We start from the raw sequence: 18,017 nt of genomic DNA, 5'->3' as shown, positions 1-18,017 counted from the left end.
GCCTTGACTTCCCTTGGTGGTAGAGTGTGACCTGAGAGTTGTAGCTTAAATAAACTTTTCTTTACAAGTTGCCTATAGTCATGGTGTTTGTCACAACAACAGCAACCCTAAGACGTGCTTTTCAAGTCTGCAGAGCCGATGCTGTCTGCAGCTGAGGCACATAGCCTGTGTTATGACTATTAGCCTTCCCATCATGCTTTGCCCACAGTGCCAACCTTGCCAGGACAGTACATCTCCTGGTGGCTCTTGGGTCACAGACAAGTCCCAGGGACTTCCTATGAGTCACATCATTTTTTGTTAGTTGCCAGAAAGCATAAGGAGAATGGAAAATGTAGCAACAGGGCCAACTTTCTGACCTTAAAGCTTGTTCTGAGCTTAATGGAACTGGGGGTAAGGTGATGGTTCAGTGAGTAAAGTGTTTGCTGCACCAGCATTAGAACCTGATGTAGATCTCCAACATCTACATTGAAATCCAGGGATGCTGTCAAGTACCTGCTACTGTAGTTCTTGGTGGGAGAATCCTGGGGAGCTCACTGACCAGCCAGCATAGCCAAAAGGTTGAACTATAGCTGGTGATCTCTCGTCTCCAAACGTATGGTAGAATGAAGTGGAACTCCTGGTTTCTTCGGAGATTCAGTTGTATCATGTGATGTTTTCCTAGAAATTGTCTTAATGAGATTTTTTTTGGGTGCAGTAGATGTGTGGGAGGATGTTCTGATAAGAACAGACACATGATGTTTTTCTAGAAGCAGCCTGGAAAAGGGGCATATGATCTTTTACTAGAACAGATACTTGAGAGAACACGTGATACTTGGAAAAGATATAAATAAAACCCAACAGACAATGGATGATGCTGGATGGTATTGGTACTCCTTACCATTCTTTGCTGGTCATCATTTGTTGTGACTTCATAGAGAGAAATGCCCCAAAACAACTTCTGGTTGTGTTCCGGTGGCTTCTTGCCACTTCTTCAAACTCAGCCGGATTGGCAGAGCCTCCAGGTTTCTTCTGGATCAACCTGCCATTGCTGATTCATGAATGGTGTTCGCAAGTGGATCAGGCTGCTACTGCTGATTTGTGTGAACTAAACTGCTGATATCCTGACAACACAGATTGGATTTGCTCTGAAGAACCATTTCTAAACAGGATCACATCCTCTTTTGCTCTATTAACCTTTCCTTCCCACTACCTCTGGTGGGTGGTGGGCTAGAAGGGAGGTTAAAGCTTTTAAGAACCCTTATTAAAAGTAAGTTTTTGGAAAATCTAAGCCTACAGTAGAGAGTGATAGAAGAAGAAGAGATCCCAATGAATAAACCTCTAGCCTCCATACATGGGTGAGTGCACCTGAACACACACATACACACAGACACACACACACACACACACACACATGCATGCCAACACACACACACACACACACCCAGATATACACACACATGTATGTATACACACACATGCACACACACATGTATACACACACATACACACACATACAGACACACAGAGAGACACACACATGCACACACACATGTATACACACACATACAGACACACACACAGATACACACAGATACACACACACGCACACATGCATGCACACACACATATGCACACACACATGCTATACATACAGACAGACATACACACACACATGCATGCCTACACACACAGACACACACACACAGACACACACACATGCACACACACATGTATACACACACAGACACACACAGACACACACAGACACACACACATGCATACACATGTATACACACACAGACACACACACAGATACACACAGATACACACACACATGCATACACACACAGATACACACACATGCATACACACACAGATACACACACACATCTATACACACACACACACACACACACAGCTGACTGGGATACTGCAGAACCCCACCCATATGAACTCTGCTTCGTCTTTCCAGACTGGTGTGCAGCTCATCTGGACACTCTGAGAGGGAAGAAGCAGAGGGATCTGAACCATAGCTGGACCCCCAAAATGCATAGCACAAACCCCCATTGCTACAGAACATATTAGATGACCGTTCCAGAGAGTCCTCTTCAACAGCGCCTTCCACGGCATCCACAAAGATCAAATCTATCTCCCTAGCGTTAAAATCGTCCGAAATTTTTAGCATATTTTGTGACCGTAGTTTCCCAGTTCGGTTTGGGTTTGGTTTGGTTTAGTTTGGTTTGGTTTAAAGCAAATGAGAAATGACTTATGTATCATGAAGCTTTCCCACTTTGGAACCAAAGTCTTAATTTTATAACTTTGTCTAGTCTTTCTATAAAAAATAAGTGTAGTGTCAAAACTGACAATTTAACACATAAACAAGTAGAGGTAGAGTCGTTAGTGAATTCTTCAAAGAATTAAAACTGACATTTCTCAAGTAATTCCATAAATAGGAAAGACCAGAATGCTAAAACACAGTCTTTTTGTGAACCATAATTATCTGATCCTAAAATACAGTGAGGACATAACAGAAAAGGAAAATCACACACCAATTTTCCTGATGAACATCGATGCAATTATTCCCAATAAAGCACTCTGAAATCTGTGTTATTGCCACATAAAGTAGGAAGGACAAACTCTTGCTGTCGTTCATCCGTGAGCTTTGGTCTCTCTCCTTCTAACAATAGTCTAATAGAAAAAAAAATGAATCCTCAGAGTCCTAATCTAAAAGAAGCCTGGAGCCATCATGAGCAATGGGCATCCTCTCTCTACACTGAGCAGCTCAGCAAATACGGAAACAAGAGGGAATGAGGAGATTTTGCTCTAATCCATCTGGCACTGGGGTCTCACAAGAGAAAATCCTCTCTCTGGCCCTGCTGACTCAGAGCAGCACGGAAAGAATCCAGTGGGTATGGTCAGCCTAAACCCACGTTTGCTTCCAATGTGTGTTGCGATGGGGGTGTAGTTTCAGAGATCCTCACTGCCTCTGCCATGTGGTTTTAGACCCGAAGACCACATAGTTCGCATGCATATTATTCTGGGTCATGGTTGTCATAAAGAACAAACAGGGAACATGGTATGGCCAGAGCTGCACATCAAAGTAGGCTTGCAGGGCTGAATAACACCGGAAGTGTAGACTAGAGAACGGTCATCTAATATGTTCTGCTCAGGCTGAGCAGGCTGAGTGTGTGGCTGTAAATGATTTCAGGCACAGTAGTTACTTGGTTACTTACTTGATTACGTGGTGGTAAAAGGATTGACTTTAAAGGCAAACTTCAAATAGCATTTCTCAGGAATAAAAAACACTCCCACGCAAACTGAATTCAAGAACATTTCAGGGGCTGGGGATTTAGCTCAGTGGTAGAGCGCTTACCTAGGAAGCGCAAGGCCCTGGGTTCGGTCCCCAGCTCCGAAAAAAAGAACCAAAAAAAAAAAGAACATTTCAAAAACATGCTACACGCTGCACACGATAATGTTTTATTTTCCCAGAGCCCAAGAGCAAGAAGCAGGTAGATCTCTGGGAGTCTGAGGTCAGCATGATCTACATGATAAGTTCCAGCCAACTAGGGTTACACAGTGAGTTCTGTATCAATAACCAACCAACCCCAAACAAACAAGAATTAAATCACTCCCAAACCATTCTCCGTGATCAAATCAGTTTTATTCAAAACATGCAGGCATAACCTAATGTATGCAAAAATGAGTTAATGTAAACAGACTAAGGGACAAAGGTCACATATTTAATAGATTTAAAAAAAAAAAAGCTTGACAGGTGTCTTAGTCAGGGTTTCTATTCCTGCACAAATATCATGGCCAAGAAGTTGAAGAGGAAAGGGTTTATTCAGTTTACATTTCCACATTGTTCTGTCCATCCCCAAAGGAAGTCAGGACTGGAACTTACACAGTTGATACAGAGGCCGTGGAGGGATGTTACTTACTGGCTTTCTTCCCCTGGCTTGCTCAGCTTGCTCTCTTATAGAACCCAGGACCACCAGCCCAGGAATGGTACCACATTGGGCCCTCCCCTGCCTTGATCACTAATTGAGAAAATGCCTTACAGCTGGGTCTCATGGAGGCATTTCCTCAACGGAGGCTCCTTTCTCTGGGCTAACTTCAGCTTGTGTCAAGTTGACACACAAAACCAGTCAGTACAAGGTTCAACATTCCTTCATAACATCAGGGGAGCATCAGGGGAGGGAGGGTGGGAGCCAGAGGAGAGAGAAGAGTCCTGTAGAAGGCTGGCTTCTGGACAGGGTGTGGCTACTCCACAGAAACATACAGCAGCCACGGTCATGTGCACAAGTCCTCCACAAGATCAACAGTTAAAAATTCTAGCATGGGGCTGGAGAGATGGCTCTTCTGGTGTGTCTGAAGACAGCTACAGTGAACTTATATATAATAAATGAATAAATCTTAAAAAAAAAGATTTGTTATTTGGGCTGGAGAGATGGCTCAGCGGTTAAGAGCACCGACTGCTCTTCCAGAGGTCCTGAGTTCAATTCCCAGCAACCTCATGGTGGCTCACAACCATCTGTAATGGGATCTGATGCCCTCTTCTGGTGTGTCTGAAGACAGCTACAGTGTACTCATATATAATAAATGAATAAATCTTTAAAAAAGAAATTCTAGCATGGGAGCTTGATTGAGACCAGAACCTGCCCCAATCCGCTACTGCCATGAAGTAGCAGGGTCCCAGGAGAGATGACCAGCCCCTAGCCCAGGCAGCATGGGAGAACTGGCCCCAGAGGGAATGAGACAGAGAATCATGCAACCCACTTTTAGGGGGGACCTTCTCACATTTTCAGTCTGACCTGGATAACCCTTATCATATGGGCGGAGACTTGTCTCCTAAGTGATTCAAGATCCAATCAGTTGACAATACTAACAATTACAGTACTCAGTATGAACTTCTAATACACACTGTGATATGTACTGTCATAAAAAAAAGTTTAAAAAGACAAGTTTAATTATATTTAAATATTACAATTAATTTATGTGATAATTATGCTAAATATTTTCTGTATTATCCTAGCCCATAAGACAAGTACTTTAGATCATTGTTATGCAAAATAAGTTTGTACAATATATCCTTACATTCTCAAAATAAAGACATATTTAATGTAAAATCGGAGGTGGTGGGCAGAAGGAGACACAGGCAATGGGAAGGCTGATTATGACCTACAGGGAATATACTCCAAGATATTTGGGCACCCACCCTTCTCAGACTAAATGAAAAGGCTGAAGAACTACAGAATTTTCTGTTAAATCAATATTTATTTGCAACTTTCTACAATAGAAGTACACAAGTCCAACACACACTTGAGCAAAATATCCAAAGGAAGCAAGGCTCAATTGTGAGTCCTAGATCCCAGTGAAACACAGTTCATGATCCTGAGTAAACACTTCAAACTCTTCACTGATGCGCCTGCTACATGTTCTCACAGAGAGGGCGAGTGCCCCAGGCAGTGGAGACAGGGAGGTGGAGTGGTCCTTTATTGTCCCAGAGTGTGACTCTGCTCTGAGGGACTCATGGTCTTGGCTCAGGACTTGTCTTGTCAGGACTTGATGGGCTGGCAGAGTCTGTGGTCTTCTCTCCTCCCTCCACCAAAGGACTCTGAGGTTCCTTGCCAGACAGCTCCTGAGGGGCAGGCATGGTGCCTGGGATAAGCCAGCCCTCAGCAGGGAAGGCAAAGCCTGCTTGGGTGGCCATGCTGTAGAACGTGTGCACCACGGCAGTCAGAGAACCTGAGAGCTGGCTGAGCTGAGAGAGCTGCTCAGGGCTGAGCAGGGAACCATGCTGCTGGGCCTGCATCTGGACTGTGTCTCTATAAATCTCCTCAGACTTCTCCCGCAGAAAGCTCACCAGGTTCTTCCGAATTGGTAATGGGTCTGTGTGCTGAGGGCGATGGGATAATCCATCTTGGTGTCCATTGGCTCTTGGCTCAGCCTTTGTTTCCGAAGTCTTGTGTCTCTTTTTCCCATGGGAGCTGCCCTCGCTTCCTGTGGAAAACCCTGAGAGTGGGAGAATGACCAGGAAAGCTCCCATCCACCTGCCTGCAGAACCTCCTCTGGAGCCTTCAGAGCCTGGAGGCTGCTGGCCATTCCTTTCCAGGCATGCCAGCCTCCACCCTGAGCAGATCCTCCTCAGATCCCACATGCACTGAGAACTTGGCCTCCCTTAAGTGCTCTGAGGCTCCTAGCCACCTGCCTGTCTGAGCCCTGTATGATGGAGATGGGGGCTGACCCTTGGGGAAAAGGGAGCACTTACCTGTCCTGACCTGGCTGGAGTCCCTGGAAGAGTGTTTCCTCTTCCTGGGTGCTTCCTTCTGAGCTGAAATGGGATTGTGGGATAAGGTGAGGGCATCGTGGAAAACCCTCAGCTGCACACCACACAGCTAGTCCATCCTAGACACCCGAGAAGCTGAGCACAGACCCCAAAATGCTGCCCAGCTATCGTCCACAGCCAGGAAGTCTAGGGACCTGGCTTCATTAAAACCTCGTAGGGTCATGCCAAGCAGAACTCCTCCCTCTCCACTTGTAAACACCCCCCACACCCCCAACAGAATGGACTGAAACTTACTTGATTCTTCAGTGTGGTTACTGGAATTGCTGTCTGATTGACTGGGGGTCCGCTCATTTTTATTTGGTTCTGATTCTAAAGCCAGAGAGAGTTTAGATGACAGAGTGCCTTGACTATCCCATACCCTGTGCCTAACCCACCAGGTATATAATTTCTTCTGTGAGCTCACAGTTTAAAGGAGTTCATCCTAATTTCCTTCAGATGACCACTGTCAGCCATTTTATGCCGTTCCTATCTACCCCTCCAAACCATCACAGCTCTGTGGCTGGAATCTGGCCCTCTCCCCTCCCCTGTCTCAATGCACTCAAACCTGAGCCTTGTTCACACTGCAAGGGGAAGCCAGTGTCTCCGCTTTTTCTCTCAGTTGCTTCTCCTCACCTGATGTCCTTTCATCAACGGTGCTCTGTGGCCCAGTAGGGGGGTCCAGTGTTTGACAAGAAGGGTCTGGATGGGAGGTTTCTGAATCCATGCTCAGGTTGAACTGCAAGGCTTTCTCTCTTCCATGAACAGAAGGAATTATGGTTATTATATTTGTCAGGGTTCTCTATAGTAACAGAAGTTACAAAATGAATCTCTTTCCACATAGATGAAAGAGATCTATATTAGAAAGACTTGGGGCTGGGGATTTAGCTCAGTGGTAGAGCGCTTACCTAGGAAGCGCAAGGCCCTGGGTTTGGTCCCCAGCTCCAAAAAAAAGAAAGAAAGACTTACAGGCTGTGGTCCGGCTAATCCAACAATGGCTGCTTCTGAACCGAATCTCCAAGAGTCCAGGAGTTGTTCCCTTCAGAAGGCTAGTTGTCTAAGGCTGTCTTCAGTATATGCTGTAATACCGAGCAAATCTGAGGTAAGGCCAGTGGAGGAGACTTGCTACCAACGGGAGAGCAAGCTGTCAAAGACAGAGGCTCCCATCTTCCAGGTTCTTTATATAGGCTTCTAGAAGGGGGTGTGGCCTGGATTAGGGTGGGTCTTCCCAAGGTCTGGATTAAAGGTGTGTGTCCCCACCTCAGAGATCCAGCACAGAAGTGGCCTTCCCACTTCACATGATTTAATTAAGCAATGATCACTCACAGGGGTGCCCAGACAGGTTTGGATTTTAATGACCTCCAGATGTGGTCAAGCTGATGCCAGCCTGCTGAAGATGCCTTTTCCAAGTCCCTTTGGTGGCCAGGGCTCTCTCCTTGGCTGTAGAGCTCCCTCCTTGTCTAGGGAAGAAACCTATTTTTCTTGGACATTAGTCTCGGGAAATGATTAGGCCTTTGTGGTTTCTTTACTTAATGAGGCAAGGTGGATGTCAAAGCCAGGGACAAAGGGACAGCAGACAGCATGGCAGGGGACTCCACCTCTTTCCCCCAAGACATGTCTTAGACCTAGACAAGCCTTCTCAGATACTAATTAAATCTCCATTATAATGCCATCCTTAGCAATGGCAAACAGAAGGCTGCAGATGCTGGCTTAAAGATGCTGGCTATGGGCTGGGGATTTAGCTCAGTGGTAGAGCGCTTACCTAGGAAGCGCAAGGCCCTGGGTTCGATCCCCAGCTCCGAAAAAAAAAAAAAAAAAAAGAACCAAAAAAAAAAAAAAAGATGCTGGCTATGAAAGAACAGACAGGATGGCTGTAAGTGTCAACTGTACCCCCTCTTTCTTGAAATGCAGTCTCACTCTGTAATCCCATTTGTCCTGGAACTCTCTGTGTAAACCAGGCTGACCTGAAACACGGAGAGTTCTCTGCCTCCTGTGTGGTGGGAGAGAGTAAAGGCTTGAACCACCACACCCAGCCCACACTCCCCGAATTCAAGCCAGTCTAGTTGATTAGATCAAATGTGATTTAATAGAGCCAGCCAACTCCAGAAGTTCACCCAATACTGAGGATGGAGCCGGAAACCTCAAGCAGAGCCTGAACCACCACAGGCTGGGACCAGCCTGGGTACAGACAGACCACTCTCAAGAGAAAGGGAGAAAGTCAGGAAGTCACCAGCCAGTCAGTCATGGAAAAGGAACACTTGCCCTCAGCTCAACCCCACTCTTCATAATGTTCTGGATGCCCACTGTCCCCAAGCCTTGCTGGGACCTGCCACCCCTGTTTTCTCTTCCCCAGGATGACTTCATTCTCTCCAAGCCCTTGGTACTTTCTCCTGAAAACCCATTTTGAATGTCAACACTTGGCCATTCATCCCCAGACAATTCATGGGACAGTTCAGTCTTTTTGCAAAGAAGGAGGAGGAGGAGGAAGAAGAAGGGGAGGGGGAGGAGGAGGAGAGGAATAGGAAGAGGAGGAAGATGATGATGAAGAAGAAGACAAAGAAGAAAAGAAGAAGATGAGGAGGAAGAGGAAGAGGAAGAGGAAGAGGAAGAGGAAGAAGAAGAAGAAGAAGAAGAAGAAGAAGAAGAAGAAGAAGAAGAAGAAGAAGAAGAAGAAGAAGAAGAAGACTTGCCAATCCTAATCCCTTCTCCTGCAAGGAATCTGTGGTGCATACTCAGTAACTAGCTCCCCTTTCAACCCAGATAGAATTTGAACTTTGAGGCCTCAGCAGGAATTACAGTAAGCCCCAGAGGTGCCTCATTAAGGGCAGAGGGGATTTTAATTGTCCATGCTTTTGGATCCTGTGGAAGGAGCAATAGACTGAAACCGCATGAAACAAAACATCTACGCCATTCCTGAGTATTGATGCAAAAGCCTCCTGCTCCTTCCACTGTAGGGATGAATGTACACCACGGTTTCCTGCAGAGCTGCTCACCACAACTAAGCTAGGGAGCGAATCTAGGTGTTCCAAATGGATAAAGAAAACGTGGTGTGTAACTCAGTGGAATCCTTTCTGTCCATAAAGAAGAATGACCTCGCACCATGTAAGTAAGATGGGCAGAGATGGGAATATTCATATTAAACAAGTTAGGCCAGTCTCAGATGAAAACCAAACTTCCTCTCCCTGTCTGACTCTCTGGAGTCGGCTATGGTCACATGACATCATGCATACACATAGCATATTAGTGATTAACGTTGTGTCCCTGGGAGGCCATGTTGTTAAACCCCTTTCTAAACACTTCTGTGTGTTTGTCTCCATAGATCTGTGTGGTTCTCGCCCTTGAGCAGAGAGTTTTCTTGTTGCAGAGGCTGGGGGTTGATAAAGAGTCTAAGCTGTTCAAATGCTGAGAAAAGAGATTGTGAATGTTCCTCTGTGGGTGGAATTTCTACACCAGCCCTCCCCCTCCAAACTGAGGGAGCTTCTCGGAAGTCAGGATGGAGGGAAGGACTGTAAGAGCCAGAGGAGAGAGAAGAGTCCTGTAGAAGGCTGGCTTCCGGACAGGGTGTGGCTATTGTACACAAACTCAGAGTAGCTTTGGTTATGTGCTCAGGACCTCCACAAATGAAGAGAGTTAAACAAATACCAACACAGGAGCTGAATAGTGGTGGGACTTTCCTTTCATCCCAGAAGTAGGGAGGCAGAGACAGGTTGATCTCTGGGAGTTTGAGGCCAGCTTTGTCTATAGAGTAAGTTCCAGAACATAGATAAATCCTGACTCAGAAAAAAAAAAAAAAATCTCGCAAGGGAACTGGGATGCATTTAACGCTGCACAATGGCGGCAGAGGCTAGTAGATCTATGTGATATCAAGGCCATCCTGGTCTACACAGCAAGTCCCAGGACAGCCTAGGTTCCATAGAAATCCCTAGTCTCAAATTAATTAGTTAATTAATTAAGCTAGCATGAGACTAGAGATGGTGGCTGGCTTAAGAGGCTTTCTGTTGGGTTTGGGGATTTAGCTCAGTGGTAGAGCGCTTGCCTAGGAAGCACAAGGCCCTGGGTTTGGTCCCCAGCTCCGAAAAAAAAGAACCAAAAAAAAAAAAAAAAAAAAGGCTTTCTGTGTATTATGAGGATCTGAGTTCTGTTCCCAAGGGTCTTGTGGCACCTCAAAACCACCTGAAACTCTACCTCAAGGTGAAGTGGCACCCTCTACTGGCCTTGCAAATACAAGTGACATCCATTCGCACAGAAACGAGCACACAGACACACATAAGTAGAAATAAAAGTGACTGAAGGGATGGTCATTCAGAGTCTGCCCCACCTGGAGATCCAGCCCATTTATATACAGCCATCAAACCTAGACAATATTGATGAAGCCAAGAAGCGCATGCTGACAGGAGCCCGATATAGCTGCCTCCTGAGAGGCTCAGCCGGATGGAGACAAATACAGAGGTGAATGCTATCAGCCAACCATTGAACTGTTAACAGGGTCCCCATTGGAGGAGTTAGAGAAAGGAATGAAGGAGCTGAAGGGGCTTGCCACCCCATAAAAACAACAATACCAACCAACTAGAGCTCTCAGGAACTAAAATCCAAGAGAACACTTGGGAGATTGACCTCTGATGCCTGAGAGGGATTATCCTGGTTAAACTAATAAACAAGACAAAGCCTCTCCCCAAATGTGTGAGGCAGAATTGTCCTTGGGACCCTTGCCTCCTAAAGAGGAGTAAGAGAGCTGAACATTGGCTCTCCTCTCCCTCTGCTGCCGATGCTCCTTAGCGTGCTCACGCTTCTGTGGCCACGCCTTCCTCACAGCGGCCTGCAGGAAGCTTCCCTTACTGAAGTTGCTCCTGCTAGGTTTCGTGGGAAATGACCAACACCTCTGTGTCTTCGTTGGGGTTTCTGTCGCTGTGAGAAAACACAAGATGGAAGCTTTTGCCAGAGGAAAGGTTTTCTTTCAGCTCACAGTTCCACATCTCAGTCCAACGTGACACAAGCTGGCGTCATCACAGAGAAGGGGGCTTCAGTTGAGGACCCAGCTGTAAGGCATTTTCTCAGTGATCAAGGCGGGGAGAACCCAGCCCACTGTGGCTGGTGGTCCTGGGTTCTATAAGACAGCAAACTGAGCAAGCCAGGGGAAGCAAGCCAGTGAGTAACACCCCTCCATGGCCTCTGCATCAGCTCCTGCTTCCTGACCTGCTTGAGTTCCAGTCCTGACTTCCTTTGGTGATGAACAGCAATGTGGAAGTGTAAGCTGAATAAACCCTTTCCTCCCCAACTTGCTTCTTGGTCATGGTGTTTGTGCAGGAATAGACACCCTGACTAAGACAATTCTTGAACAATCTCCTGGCAGGAGGCTGGAGACAGGAGCTGATGCTGAGGCCACGGAGGGGCGCTGCTTACCGGCACGCTTCTCTTGGCTTGCTCAGCCTGCTTTTTACAGAACCCTGTACCTGGTTTCCCAGTAGTGACACCACCCACATAACATGACCTCTCCCACCTGAATCGTTAATGAAGAAAATGCACCACAGACTTGCCTACAGGCAGATCTTACGAGAGGAGTTTTGTCAGGAGAGAGTCATTTTTTTTTTCTCTCATGACTCTAACTCCCATGACGCTGACATAAAACTGAGCAGGACAAGCTAAGGCCATAGGCTGCACAGAAATCTATTACAGTTGTCACAAAGAGACTTGTCTTGCAGAAATTTTAGGGACCCTGGACAAGGTAATGACATTCATTGAAACACTACTCATCTAGCAGATTCCGGGGTATTTAGAACAAGCATTGCTCACCATTCCGATGTTTGCTTTGCAACCTTTTCATGTTAAAGTGACAATGATAGGCAAGCATCGTAAGTCACACCAGTAGAATTGCTGAGGTTTCCCTGGTGGCAATGTCTCTTTGAGGAAGCTTCCTCAGTCACACCCCTGAGAGGGACTTGAGATTCCTGGGGTTTGATGACATCAGGTGCATGGCTTTGACTGGGAGAGGCTTGGTCATCCTACAGACATGACATAGCCTCCTGGCCTAGACCCCACGGTAAGAATGGTCCTTCTTTCTTTAATATCTATGTTTTTGCATTTGAACAGCATCACCCACTACCTGCAACAGTACCCTGGACCTTAGTTGGCCCCAGATCCCAGCACAAAGGACTCTATGAGAAAAGCATCATTGATGCTGTAAAACTCAGCAAGTAGACAGCACCCTCTTCCAAAACTAAACAAAGACCAAATCCATCAAAGTCCACAGTTCTGGGAAAGTCTCTAAATGTTCTAACCTCGCTTTTTAGCTTCTGTAGTTCTGTTTCTGGCTAACTGTTCTCGTTAACTGAAGTGTGTCAATCCGGAACATAGGTTTTGTGCTTAAAACTCACCGTGAAAAAGGCACAGGGCCACACTGGGATCCTTAACACCCAGTGTGGCTGCTGGCTAGCTAATACCTTCTATTGCCTTAAACGCATGTGTGAGCAGTCTTCTCTGGTGAACACCCCACAACGCAGGAATAACAACGCAGGAATTACTTACTGGCTGAGACTATTGTCTGGAACTCTTGACTCTTGCTGTGGATATGAGTCTATAAAGCTTACATCGTACATGGAATTGATGTTTGCGCTTTCCTCAGAAAGTTTAATCCAGTAAAGGAGTCCATCCATCCCACCTGTCAGACTGCAGCCTCTAATGCTTCCACTGCACACTTCTTCAGCAACAGCTCAGGGCAGCTCCATTGTTCTGTAGAAGCCCTGGGACAATATTCACCTCATGCCTTGGCGGTCTCCTAAGTGCAAAATTTGTAACCTGGGTCATGGTGGCGCATGCCTTTAGTCCCAGCATTAGGGAGGCAGAGGCAGAAGGATCTCTGAGTTCAAGGCCAGCCTGGTCTACAGAATGAGTTCTAGAGCAGCCAGGACTATTCAGAGAAACACTGTTTCAAATAAACAAAAAGAAATAAATAAAGAGTTTTGCCCCCTGCCCCTAGAGGCATTGCAGATGTGGCTGCTGTGTTGCACCTGCCTCAGTAGGAAAGAGGCTGTGTCTACACGCAGTGTTCTGACTTCTGAACACCTGAGTGTTTAGTAGCCTAGCATTCCCCGAGAAAAGCAAGCCTGAGACAATCACTACTCCAGTGTCAAGCAGGACTGGAAAGATTCCAGGACAGAAAGCAAGCTAGAGACTAGAACCCCACCTGGGACCACAGCCCATAGGCTGGAGTGAGTCTAAGACAGATGGCCACTGGGTGGCCCTGAACCTTGCCTGGGCAGCATAGTACTAGAGCTGGCCCTGGATGCGAGAGTTGCAGGCAAGCCAACCCCAAGAGTGTGAGCACCTGAGAGCCAGCTCTACCTCTTGTCTCCTGGGCAGTGGTGCAAACAAGGAAGAGACACCCTCCTCGCCTCCCTTGTCCCTCAACAGCTGTGGCATATGGGAAAACTGGCCCCAGGATTATGAGAGTGTCCCTCACTGGCTGCAGCACTCAGGAGAGCAGGTCCTGCACCTCGCCTGGGCAGCACAGGAGAGCTGGCCCTGGCTACAGGGATTTCGGGTAAGCCAGCTCTAAGAGCATGAGAGCCAGTGAGATGACCATTTCTGATACCCCTCAGGCCCAGATCCAGGGCTTTGAACTGACCCACCCCAACATCTACCCCATCAATGAACTGCTGGAGTGTGTGAAGAGGCCGGTCCTACAGATCTAAAACTGCAGAATCTCCACAACAGGGCAACAACAGGATATCCGAGAGGAGTCCCAGTGAGGATCCAGTACCCATAGAGTAGCAGAAGCCAGAGGCCTCGTACCAGACCTCGTACCAATGACCATGTCATTGCTATGGACATTTGCAAGCAAAGAAGTGTGGACAAAAGGGTATATTGTGGGACACATTGTGACACACTACAGCTTCCATGAGATTTTTTTTTCTCTGTTGGGGGTTGGTTTGCAAGGATGGAGGCCAGGTACAGGGGAGGGGGAGATGAGTGGGATTGAGGTGCCTGATGTGAAGTAAACAACGAATCAACAAAATGGTTGTTAAAACAATCTTTGAAAAAGAGATCTGTAGCCCAATCCCGGTTCAAAACACTCAAATGGCCCAGCTATACATCATATTCATTATTATGTGTCTATAATATGTTAATATAAAGCATGTGTTCTTAGTCATATAACAAAAAGGCATAGCATGATCGGATAAAATCGTAATCTAAAATGTTTCTTTTCCCGTCCTGAAGATACACGGTAGAACACCTCTATTCCCTATCCGTTGCGCTGAAATGTCTATCACGGATCAAAACGAGTTGACCAATGGCATTGCTCTCCATTCACTGAGACTGAGGTTGGATAAGAAAAGTCCACGGTTGATCTGGATAAAAAAATGGCAGCTAAAGGGACAAGAGAGATGGCATGTGGTGAAGAGCTCGTACTGTCCTCACACAGGACCAGAGTTCAGTCCCCATCATTCACACTGGGTAGCTCAGAACCACCTGAAACTCCAGCTCTCTAGGCCATCCCATGCCTCCCAGACTCCACGGCGTCTTTACTCTACTCTCTCGGACGAATGTACTCTCACGAACAAACACCTAATTAAAAAAATCTTCCTTTAAAACTGGCAGTTGAGGGGTTGGGGATTTAGCTCAGTGGTAGAGCGCTTGCCTAGCAAGCGAAAAGCCCTGGGTTCGGTCCCCAGCTCCGGAAAAAAACAAAAAACAAAAAAAACAACTGGCAGTTGAATATATTAGGTTTATTAGTTCTTTTTTTTTTTCTTAAATCTTAAATCTCAGAGTTAAACATTCAGGAGTTATTTGACACACATACAAATTAAGAAAAGTCACTTGTTTTTATTCAAACGTTTTGCTTTGCAGTGCTGAGGTCAAACTCATGGTCCCACACTGGGTTAGTCTCATGTGACGAATAGTTAGTGGTCTCTCCATTCAACTTTATGGAGATCTAAGAATATAATGGGTAACTTAGGTGAGTGCTGTGGACGTTTTTACCCAGAACTGCAGAGACTGAATGCAGGTGGATCTTTGTGAGTTTGAGGCCAGCTTCGTCTATATAGTGAGTTCAAAGACAGCCAGAGGTACAGAGAGAGACCCTGACTTTAAGTAGAAAAAAAGAAAGAAAGGAAGAAAGAAAGAAAGGAAGGAAGGAAGGAAGAAAGAATAGTAGATCTTTTAAATGCTGTGTCTTGCTATTATTTTGATCCAAAATATTATTTTGCATTTATATTTTACCTTATTATAGTGTTAAGACATGTGACTACTGAGAGCATGTGACCCCTCAGGTGTTGCAGGATATTTGATCACACTGTGAACCCTGAGATTGTGTTAAATACTGAAAAAAAACCTGTTTGTAGTTGTGTCGTGCCTCAGTCCCTTAGCTCACACCTTTAATCCATCTGTCTTGAATGTAGACACGCCCTTAGCACGCACCCTTAATCCCAAACGATGATGGTAAAGTTCGTTTGCAGAAGGAAGCACCAATGTTTGAAAAGTGATGTCTAATCTAGTGGCAGACAAAGTGATGGGTCAGAGAAAGATTTATCAGAATGGGATCTGCCCAACCCTCAGGAAAGAGGAGAGAGGAGTGCAGAGAGGAGAGGGAAGAAGGGGGCAGTTTTACTGGGACAGTTGTACAGAGACAAGTTAGAGAGAGAGAGAGAGAGAGAGAGAGAGAGAGAGAGAGAGAGAGAGAAGGAGCCAGAAGATTGCTAGAGTTCGTTTGAGGTCAGGCAGAGCGATTCAGGAGGAACTGAGAGAAGCCAGATTGAATCAGTCGTGTGGAGAGAAGTTCAAGCCAGAACAGCTGAGTTAAATCAGCCAACCAGAGATTAGAAAGAACTAGAAAGACTGGGTGAGCTTATTCAGCAGTAAGATTCAAGACGCCGAAAACATTCTAGGCCTAGAGTCGATTGTGTGGAGGTGAGAAGCTTCCGGAACGAAGCCTAGGCTTGCAGACTGAGGCAGTAAGCCTCAGAGATCACAATTATTCCAGAAGAATAAAAGTTACTTTTACTGGGGTTGGGGATTTAGCTCAGTGGTAGAGCGCTTGCCTAGGAAGCGCAAGGCCCTGGGTTCAGTCCCCAGCTCGGAAAAAAAGAACCAAAAAAAAAAAAAAAAAAAAAAAGTTACTTTTACACGCCAGTGACAAGATACATGGGGATTGGTTCATGTGCTGTCACCAGCATGAATGAGTTTTCTGGAAAACTCAGGAAGAAAAACTCCTTTACCTCCCCTCACCCCCAAATTAGCTCTCTAAGGGGCACTTGTATGAGATAGATACTGGCTTCAGAATAAATTGTGATTACATATTAATAATTTATTAACAGTGATCACATAATAGTGATCACTTAGTCGCGAGTAATCAAAAAGCAGAGTTTTCTTTGGATGAATTTAGCCCTGATGCAACTGAGAGCACAAAGACACTACCTAGATGTTACAAATGTATGCCTTTATCTCCCTTCAGATAACACATAGGCAGCAGGAACACTTACAGCAAGCACACACTTATATGCACAAAACATCTACATACAAACACGTATAAACACATATACGCTTATAGACTTATGTACACTTAGGCTCACAAGTTGGCACGTTTAAATGACTAGGTCTATGCACGGAACACAGAATACACAGTATTCACAGACATGCAAACACAGAGGTGCATGCATAGCCAGGCACATACGTACAAGTAAGGGACATGAGACATGCATTTTCAAGCAAGTACATACACATGTACATGTATGCACACAAGGACACACAGGACAGACAAGAACACATGTGTGAGCACAGGTATATACCTACGAAAACAAGTGTGCAGGGTATTTGATCTCATGGTGAATGCCAAGGTTGAAACCGGAAAAACCTGTCTCTTGTTGTGACTCAGACCTAGGACACAGGGTTAACCCAAGAGCTTTCTGTTTACTGTAAACAAGTAGTTGTGGTGTAGCTCAGCCCTAGCCGTAGCTTTAACCAAGAGCTTTCTGTAAACAAGAGGTAAATAGAGTCAGTGATAGGTCAAGAGAAGGAGCGACCAGCTGAAAGAGAGTGAATATAAGGAAACCCAGGAAAAGAAAAGAAAGGTCACTGAGTTGAAGGGCATTTAAACCATGTGGAGGAGGAGCTTTTCCTTCCGGAACTTGGGTGGAGTAGGAAGGTCAGCTGGGTGCTTTCTCTGCCTCTCTGAGGGAGCAGGCTTTCACCACGGTGCCTGGCTCCTGAGTCTTCATCTGGTAACCGAACAGTTGGGATTTTGTTTTAAGAACAACACAAGAGAGTATGTAACGGTAAGCACACACATGTACACACACATCAATATGTATGGATACATAAAAAGGCACTCAAATGCCTGCACACACATCTATGTAGGAACACATAGGTTCATACACACTTACATGAGTACACAGTCGTGGAATTCCCCAGTTGGAGAAGCTCTTGTCAAAGCTAAGGCACCTACCAGCTACCATGACCAGAGCAGCAGATCATAAAGAGATGGCACAGGTTCCTGGAAGATCTCCACCTATTCCCAGAAAGGGCTTGATGTTCCTCTTTTATTGGCTACATGTTTCCCTATCATTCCTAGCCCCTATCTCAATCCCTCAGTCTCTGTGATGGGTAATCTTATGTTTTAAGTTTAAATCTCTGTGCTGAGGAGACCTCTAAAACAAAAATGCCTCTAACCTATAAGCCCCACTTGCCCAAAGTCAGATAACTGCCTGAAATGCTGTCGTTCAAT

General features: G+C 45.8%; 1 protein-coding gene and 1 pseudogene across 1 annotated transcript; one reads left to right on the top strand and one right to left on the bottom strand.

Annotated features, from left to right (window-relative positions):
- Window positions 1–5,237: 5,237 nt before the first annotated feature.
- Frg2 (FSHD region gene 2) lies at window positions 5,238–18,017 on the bottom strand. The gene is made up of 6 exons (XM_087584749.1): window positions 17,677–18,017; window positions 7,271–7,380; window positions 6,938–7,056; window positions 6,560–6,634; window positions 6,248–6,310; window positions 5,238–5,979 (listed from the first exon to the last, which is right to left on the bottom strand). Exons 3-6 carry the CDS (start codon window positions 7,026–7,028, stop codon window positions 5,507–5,509), a joined length of 702 nt encoding a protein of 233 aa, XP_087440875.1. The 5' UTR covers window positions 7,029–7,056; window positions 7,271–7,380; window positions 17,677–18,017; the 3' UTR covers window positions 5,238–5,506.
- On the top strand, window positions 13,269–13,384 carry LOC120096814 (small nucleolar RNA SNORA17; annotated as a pseudogene).

Source organism: Rattus norvegicus, chromosome 14, assembly GCF_021556685.1.
Source record: "Rattus norvegicus strain SHRSP/BbbUtx chromosome 14, alternate assembly SHRSP_T2T, whole genome shotgun sequence".
Classification (NCBI taxonomy): domain Eukaryota; kingdom Metazoa; phylum Chordata; class Mammalia; order Rodentia; family Muridae; genus Rattus; species Rattus norvegicus.
The sequence above is the reverse complement of the archived record's forward strand: the minus strand, read 5'-3'. Positions and strand labels throughout refer to the sequence as shown.

Bases quoted from the DNA above. Each gene is read 5' to 3' on its own strand.
- Frg2 (XM_087584749.1), bottom strand. From the start codon at position 7,028: ATGGATTCAGAAACCTCCCATCCAGACCCTTCTTGTCAAACACTGGAC. The intron at 6,635-6,937 runs GTGAGGAGAAGC...CTCTGGCTTTAG, and splicing joins CGTTGATGAAAGGACATCAG to AATCAGAACCAAATAAAAAT. The intron at 5,980-6,247 runs GTAAGTGCTCCC...GGTTTTCCACAG, and splicing joins CTCCAGCCAGGTCAGGACAG to GAAGCGAGGGCAGCTCCCAT.